Below are 8,709 nucleotides of genomic sequence, written 5' to 3' on the forward strand. Positions count from 1 at the left end.
CATTTTTGGGGGAAAATGGGGGTTTGGGGGCTCTTTTGGGGTCAAAAAGGTCAATTTGGGGGTTAAAGAGGGGGATTTTGGGTGGAAAAAGGGCCATTTTGGGCGGAAAATGGGGGATTTTGGGGTCAAAAAGGGCATTTTGGGGGTCAGAAAGGGGGATTTTGGGGTCAAAAAGGGCAATTCTTTAAAAGGGGGATTTGGGGGGCTAAAAAGGTCAATTTGGGCATCAAAAAGGTTGATTTTTGGGTCAAAAAGGGCAAATTTGGGGGTTTTAAGGGTAAAAAATGGCGATTTTGGGGTCAAAAAGGGGGATTTGGGGGCTTTTTTAGGTTCAAAAATGGCAATTTTTGGGGTCAAAAATGATGATTTTGGGGTCAAAAAGGGCCATTTTGGAGTCAAGAAGGGCGATTTTGGGGTTTTTTAGGGTCAAAAATGATGATTTTGGGGTTAAAAAGGGTGATTTTGGGGTCAAAAAGGAAGATTTTGGGGGCTTTTTTGGGGTCAAAAAGTGCAATTTTGTGGGTTTTTGGGGTCAAAAATGATGATTTTGAGGTCAAAAACGGCGATTTTAGGGTCAAAAAGGAGGATTTTGGTGTCAAAAAGGGCAGTTTTGGGGTCAAAAATGATGATTTTGGGGTTAAAAAGGGGGATTTTGGGGTCAAAAGGGGGGATTTTGGTGTCAAAAAGGGCCATTTTGGGGTCAAAATGTGTGAATTTGGGGTCAAAAGTGACGATTTTGGGGTCAAAAGTGACGATTTTGGGGTCAAAAATGGCAATTTTGGGGTCAAAAATGGCAATTTTGGGGTCAGAATGGTCGTTTTTGGGGTGTTTCATGGTGTTTTTGGGGTTTTTTATAGGGCATAGTGAAGCAGGACTCGTTGGTGATCAACCTGAACCGCAGCAACCCCAAATTAAAGGATCTGTACATCAGGCCCAACATCGCACAGAAGAGGATGCAGGGGTCACTGGAGGCACATGTTAATGGTAGGGGATATAGGGTCGGTTATAGGGTCAGTTATAGGGTCGGTTATAGGGTCGGTTATAGGGTCAGTTATAGGGTCGGTTATAGGGTCGGTTATAGGGTCGGTTATAGGGTCGGTTATGGGGTTGGTTATGGGGTTAGTTATGGGGTCGGTTATAGGGTCAGTTATAGGGTCGGTTATGGGGTTGGTTATAGGGTCCGTTATAGGGTTGGTTATGGGGTTGGTTATGGGGTTGGTTATGGGGTCAGCTATAGGGTTGGTTATAGGGTCGGATATAGGGTTGGTTATGGGGTTGGTTATGGGGTTGGTTATGGGGTTGGTTATAGGGTTGGTTATAGGGTCAGATATAGGGGCGGTTATGGGGTCGGTTATGGGGTTGGTTATAGGGTTGGTTATGGGGTCAGTTATTGGGTTGGTTATAGGGTCAGCTATAGGGTTGGTTATAGGGTCAGTAATAGGGTCGGTTATGGGGTTGGTTATGGGGTTGGTTATAGGGTCAGATATAGGGGCGGTTATTGGGTTGGTTATGGCGTTGGTTATGGGATTGCGAATGGGGGAGGTTATGGGGTCGGTTATAGGGTCAGCTATAGGTTCAGTAATAGGGTTGTTTATAGGGTTGGTTATAGGGTCAGTTATAGGGTTGGTTATGGGGTTGGTTATGGGGTCGGTTATGGGGTCAGCTATAGGGTTGGTTATGGGGTTGATTATAGGGTCAGTTATAGGGTCGGTTATGGGGTCGGTTATGGGGTTGGTTATGGGGTTGGTTATGGGGTTGGTTATAGGGTTGGCTATGGGGTTGGTTATAGGGTCGGTTATGGGGTTGGTTATGGGGTTGGTTATGGGGTCAGCTATAGGGTTGGTTATAGGGTCAGCTATAGGGTTGGTTATGGGGTCAGATATAGGGTCGGCTATAGGGGCGGTTATGGGGTTGGTTATGGGGTTGGGTATGGGGTTGGTTATGGGGTCAGCTATAGGGTCGGTTATGGGGTTGGTTATGGGGTTGGTTATGGGGTCGGTTATGGGGTTGGTTATGGGGTTAGTTATAGGGTTGGCTACGGGGTCAGTTATGGGGTCGGTTATGGGGTTGGTTATAGGGTCAGCTATAGGGGCGGTTATGGGGTCGGTTATAGGGTTGGTTATAGGGTCAGCTATAGGGGCGGTTATGGGGTTGGTTATGGGGTTGTTTCTGGGGTCTGTTATAGGGTTGCTTATAGGGTCGGATTTAGGGTCGGTTATGGGGTTGGTTATGGGGTCGGTTATAGGGTCGGATATAGGGTCAGTAATAGGGTCGGTTATGGGGTTGGTTATAGGGTCAGCTATAGGGTTGGTTATGGGGTTGGTTATGGGGTTGTTTATGGGGTCGGTTATGGGGTCGGTTATAGGGTTGGTTATGGGGTCGGTTATAGGGTCGGATATAGGGTCAGTAATAGGGTCGGTTATGGGGTTGGTTATAGGGTCAGATTTAGGGTCGGTTATGGGGTTGGTTATGGGGTTGGTTATGGGGTCGGTTATGGGGTTGGTTATAGGGTCAGATATAGGGGCGGTTATGGGGTTGGTTATGGGGACGGTTATGGGGTTGGTTATGGGGTTGGGAATGGGGTCAGTAATAGGGTTGGTTATAGGGTCAGTTATAGGGTCAGTTATGGGGTTGGTTATAGGGTCAGTTATGGGGTCAGCTATAGGGTCGGATATAGGGTCAGATATAGGGTCAAATATAGGGTTGGTTGTGGGGTCGGTTATGGGATTGGTTATAGGGTTGGTTATGGGGTTGGTTATAGGGTTGGTTATGGGGTCGGTTATGGGGTTGGTTATGGGGTTGGTTATGGGGTCGGCTATAGGGTTGGTTATGGGGTCGGTTATGGGGTTGGTTATGGGGTCGGTTATAGGGTTGGTTATGGGGTTGGTTATGGGGTTCATTATAGGGTCACTTATAGGATTGCTTATAGGGTCGGATATAGGGTTAGTTATAGGGTCAGGAATGGGGTTGGTTATGGCGTTACTTATGGGGTCGGCTATGGGGTCAGTTATAGGGTTGGTTATAGGGTTGTTTCTGGGGTCTGTTATAGGGTTGCTTATAGGGTCGGATTTAGGGTCGGTTATGGGGTTGGTTATGGGGTTGGTTATAGGGTCAGTTATAGGATCAGCTATAGGGTTGGTTATAGGGTCACTTATGGGGTCGGGAATGGAGCTGCTTATGGGGTCAGCTATAGGGTCAGTTATGGGGTTGGTTATAGGGTTGTTTCTGGGGTCTGTTATAGGGTTGCTTATAGGGTCGGATATAGGGTTAGTTATAGGGTTGGTTATAGGGTCAGCTATAGGAGCAGCTATGGTGTCGGTTATGGGGTCGGTTATGGGGTTGGTTATGGGGTCGGGGTCTTTTTGGGGTCAGAAAGAGGGGTTTTGGGGTCCTTTCGGGGTTGGAAAGGGGGATGTGGGGTCAGTTATGGGGTTGCTTATGGGGTCAGGGTTGGAGTTCTGGGGTCTTTAATGGGGTCAGGGATGGTTTTCTGGGGTCATTTATGGGGTTGATTATGGGGTCAGGGTTGGGGTTAATGGGGTCATTTATGGGGTCAGAAATGGGGATTTTGGGGTCCTTATGGGGTCATAAAGGAAGATTTGTGGTCATAAAGGGGCATTTTGGGGTCAAAAAGGGGGATTTTGTGGCCCTTTTGGGGTGAGGAATGGGGGTTTTGGGGTCCATTATATGCCATCATTGAAGTAGGCCTTGAAGGGATTTAGGGCCTAGTTTGGGCCTCAAAACCCCCTCATTAACGAATCATTAACAAAACCCTCATTAATTAGCATGCCATTAATTAGCACACCATTAATTAACATCTCATTAATTAGCATTTAGAGTCTCATTATCCCCTTATTAATTAATTAATGGCCATTAATTAGGGCTCTATGCCATCATGCAAGTAGGCCTTGAAGGGATTTAGGGCCTAGTTTGGGCATCATAACCCCCTCATTAATGACCCCACACTCATTAATTAGCATCCCATTAATTAACATCCCATTAATTAGAATCTCATTAATTAGCATCTAGAGTCTCATTAACCTCTAATTAATTAATTAATGGCCATTAATTAGGGCTCCATGCCATCATATAAGTAGGCCTTGAAGGGATTTAGGGCCTAGTTTGGGCCTTGTAACCCCCCTCATTAATGACCCCACACTCATTAATTAGCACCCACTTAATTACCATATCATTAATTAGCATTCCCTTAATTAGCATCTCATTAATTAGCTTAATTAATTAATTAGGCTTCAGGTTCACGTCGGTGCGTGGGGACAAGGTGGACATCCTATATAACAACATTAAACACGCCGTGTTCCAGCCCTGCGACGGGGAGATGATCATCGTGCTCCATTTCCACCTCAAGGTTTGGGGCTAAATCCGCCCGATTTGGGCAATTTTGGGGCGTTTTGGGGCTTTTTGATCATTTTAGGGTGTTTTGGGGTCATTTTTTGGGATTTTGGGGGGTTTTTTGGGGGGTTTTTGGGGGTCATTTTGGGGTTCTTTGGAGCTTCGGAGGTGATGGTCATGGTGGTCTTCCAGTTGAAAGTATGTGGTGATATGGGGCCATTTTGGGTCATTTTGGGCCAAAATCCACTTGATTTGGGCAACTTTGGGTCATTTTGGGGCTTTTTGACCATTTCTGGTCTTTTTTGGGGTGTTTCTTTGGGATTTTTGGGTGTTTTTTTGGGTTATTTTTGGGGTCATTTTGAGGTTCTTTGGGGCTTCGGAGATGATCATCATGGTGCTCTTTGAGTAAAAAGTATGGGGCCATTTTGGATCATTTTGGGACATTTTGGGCTATTTTGGGTCATTTTGGGGCTATTTGATCATTTTAGGGTGTTTTTGGGGTAGTTTTTGGGGTCTTTAGGATCATTTTTGGAGTTTTTTGGGATCATTTTGGGGTTTTTTGAGGTCATTTTGGGGTTCTTGGCGGTGTTTGGATATGATCATCGTGCTCCATTTCCACCTCAAGGTTTGGGGCTAAATCCGCCCGATTTGGGCAATTTTGGGGTGTTTTGGGGCTTTTTGATCATTTTAGGGTGTTTTGGGGTTGTTTTTTTGGTATTTTGGGGTTTTTTTTGGGGGGTTTTGGGGTTTCTAAGGGGTTTTTTGGGGCTTTGAAGATGATCATCATGTGGCTCTTCCAGTAGAAAGTATGAGGCCTTTATGGGTCATTTTGGGTCAAAATCCACCCAATTTGGGCAATTTTGGGGCATTTTGGGGCTTTTTGATCATTTTAGGGTGTTTTTGGGGTAGTTTTTAGGGTTTTTAGGGTCTTTTTTGGGGTCATTTTTGGGGTTTTTTGGGGTCATTTTGGGGTTCTTGGCGGTGTTTGGAGATGATCATCGTCCTCCATTTCCACCTCAAGGTTTGGGGCTAAATCCGCCCGATTTGGGCAATTTTGGGGTGTTTTGGGGCTTTTTGACCATTTCTGGTCCTTTTTGGGGTTTTTTTCTGGGGATTTTTGGGGTTTTTGGGGGTTTTTTTGGGTCATTTTGGGGGATTCGTCAATGATCATCGTATGGCTCTAAAACCTCAAGATATGGGGCCATTTTGGTTAATTTTGGGACATTTTGGGTTGATTTGGGCAATTCTGGGGTGTTTTGGGGCTTTTTGATCATTTTAGGGTGTTTTGGGAGTTGATTTTTGGGGTTTTGGGGCGGTTTTAGGGGGGGATTTGGGGTCGTTTTGGGGTTTTTGGGGCTTCGAAGATGATCATCATGTGGCTCTTCCAGTTGAAAGTATGTGGTGATATGGGGCCATTTTGGGTCATTTTGGGCCAAAATCCACTTGATTTGGGCAACTTTGGGTCATTTTGGGGCTTTTTGACCATTTCTGGTCTTTTTTGGGGTGGTTTTTTGTGATTTTTTGGGGGTTTTTTGGGCTATTTTTGGGGTCATTTTGAGGTTTTTTGGGGCTTTGGAGATGATCATCATAGTGCTCTTCCAGTAAAAAGTATGGGGCCATTTTGTATAATTTTGGGCAATTTTGGGCAATTTTGGGGCTTTTTGACCATTTCTGGTCCTTTTTGGTTTTTTTTTCTGGGTTTTTTTGGGGTTTTTTTGGGTTTTTTGGGTGTTTTTTGGGGTCGTTTTAGGGGATTCATCAATGATCATTGTATGGCTCTAAAAGCTCAGGATATGGGGCCATTTTGGTTAATTTTGGGACATTTTGGGTTGATTTGGGTAATTTTGGGGTGTTTTGGTGCTTTTTGACCATTTTAGGGTGTTTTTGGGGTCATTTTGGGGGTTTTTGGGGTCTTTGGTGGTGATTGTGTTGTGGCTCTTCCAGCTCAAAGTACAGGGTGATATGGGACAATTTTGGTTAATTTTGGTTAATTTGGGGCCATTTTGGGTCATTTTGGGGCTTTTTGATCATTTTAGGGTGTTTTGGGGTTGTTTTTTTGGTATTTTGGGGTTTTTTGGGGGGTTTTTGGGGGTCATTTTAGGGTTTTTGGGGCTTCGAAGATGATCATCATGTGGCTCTTCCAGTTGAAAGTATGAGGCCTTTATGGGTCATTTTGGGTCAAAATCCACCCAATTTGGGCAATTTTGAGGCATTTTGGGGCTTTTTGATCATTTTAGGGTGTTTTTGGGGTAGTTTTTAGGGTTTTTAGGATCATTTTTTGGGTTTTTTGGGGTCATTTTGGGGTTCTTGGCGATGGGGAGATGATCATCGTGCTCCATTTCCACCTCAAGGTTTGGGGCTAAATCCGCCCGATTTGGGCAATTTTGGGGCGTTTTGGGGCTTTTTGACCATTTTAGGGTGTTTTGGGGGTCGTTTTTTGGGGTTTTTGGGGGGTTTTTTGGGGTTATTTTGGGTGTTTTTGGGGGTCGTTTTAGGGGATTCGTCAATGATCATTGTATGGCTCTAAAAGCTCAAGATATGGGGCCATTTTGGGTAATTTGGGGACATTTTGAGTTGATTTGGGCAATTTTGGGGTGTTTTTGGGCTTTTTGACCATTTTAGGGTGGTTTTGGGGTAGTTTTGAGGGGTTTTAGGGTCATTTTTGGGGTCATTTTGGGGGTTTTTGAAGTCTTTGGTGGTGATCGTGTTGTGGCTCTTCCAACTCAAAGTACAGGGTGATATGGGACAATTTTGGTTAATTTGGGGCCATTTTGGGTCATTTTGGGGCTTTTTGATCATTTTAGGGTGTTTTTAGGGTCATGTTTTGGGGGCCTTTGGGGGGTTTGGGGGGTTTTTTGGGGTTATTTTGGGGTTTTTTGGGGTCTTTGGTGATGATTGTTGTGCAGTTCTTCCAGTTGAAAGTATGGGGCCATTTGGGGTCATTTGGGGCCATTTTGGGTCATTTTGGGGTTTTTATGGGATTTTGTCACATTTTAATGGGATTTGGGCTCATTTCTATGGGATTTTGTCACATTTTAATGGGATTTGGGCTCATTTCTATGGGATTTTGTCTCTTTTCTATGGGATTTCAGTCATTTCTATGGGATTTGGGCCCATTTTAATGGGATTTTTGTCCATTTTAATGGCATTTTGGCTCATTTTAATGGGATTTCAGCCATTTCTATGGGAATTGGGCTCATTTCTATGGGATTTGGGCTCATTTCTATGGGATTTCAGCCATTTCTATGGGATTTTGGCCCATTTTAATGGCATTTTGGCCCATTTTAATGGGATTTCAGTCATTTCTATAGGATTTTGGCCCATTTTAATGGGATTTTGGCTCATTTTAATGGGATTTCAGTCATTTCTATGGGATTTTGGCTCATTTTAATGGGATTTTGGCCCATTTCTATGGGATTTCAGTCATTTCTATGGGATTTTGGCCCATTTTAATGGTATTTTGCCTCATTTTAATGGGATTTTGTCACATTTTAATGGGATTTTGTCTCATTTTAATGGGATTTCAGTCATTTCTATGGGATTTTGGCCCATTTTAATGGTATTTTGTCCCATTTTAATGGGATTTTAGCTCATTTTAGTGGGATTATGGCTCTTTTTAATGGGATTTGGGCTCATTTTAATGGCATTTTGGCTCATTTCTATGGGATTTCAGTCATTTCTATGGGATTTAGGCTCTTTTTGGCCCATTTCTATGGGATTTTGGCCCATTTCTATGGGATTTGGGCTCTTTTTGGCTCATTTATATGGGATTTCAGCCATTTCTATGGGATTTTGGCCCATTTTAATGGTATTTTGTCCATTTTAATGGTATTTTGTCTTACTTTAATGGGATTTTGGCTCATTTTAATGGGATTTTTGTCCATTTTAATGGTATTTTGCCTCATTTTAATGGGATTTTCGCCCATTTTAATGGGATTTTGGTTCATTTTAATGGGATTTCAGTCATTTCTATGGGATTTGGGCCCATTTCAATGGGATTTTGGCTCATTTCTATGGTATTTTGTCCCATTTTAATGGGATTTTGGCTCATTTTAATGGCATTTTTTAATGGGATTTCAGTTATTTCTATGGGATTTCAGTCATTTCTATGGGATTTAGGCTCTTTTTGGCCCATTTCTATGGGATTTTGGTGCATTTTAATGGTATTTTAGCTCATTTCTATGGGATTTTGGCCCATTTTAATGGTATTTTGGCCCATTTTAATGGCATTTTGCCTCATTTTAATGGGATTTCAGTCATTTCTATGGGATTTTGGCTCATTTTAATGGGATTTTATCTCATTTTAATGGGATTTTTGGCCCACTTTAATGGGATTTTGGCCCATTTTAATGGGATTTT

The 8,709-nt window shown here is 43.4% G+C and overlaps 1 protein-coding gene across 1 annotated transcript in view; it reads left to right on the forward strand.

Annotated features, from left to right (window-relative positions):
* SUPT16H (SPT16 homolog, facilitates chromatin remodeling subunit) overlaps nt 1-8,709 on the forward strand; it is a 125,845-nt gene that overhangs the window by 80,891 nt on the left and 36,245 nt on the right. Inside the window, exons 15-16 of the mRNA XM_032441647.1 lie at nt 858-984; nt 4,248-4,366. Coding sequence (XP_032297538.1) covers nt 858-984; nt 4,248-4,366 — 246 coding nt within the window. The remainder of the gene's footprint in view (nt 1-857; nt 985-4,247; nt 4,367-8,709) is intronic.

The sequence above is a fragment of the Coturnix japonica genome, unplaced genomic scaffold (assembly GCF_001577835.2).
Source record: "Coturnix japonica isolate 7356 unplaced genomic scaffold, Coturnix japonica 2.1 chrUnrandom455, whole genome shotgun sequence".
Lineage (NCBI taxonomy): Eukaryota > Metazoa > Chordata > Aves > Galliformes > Phasianidae > Coturnix > Coturnix japonica.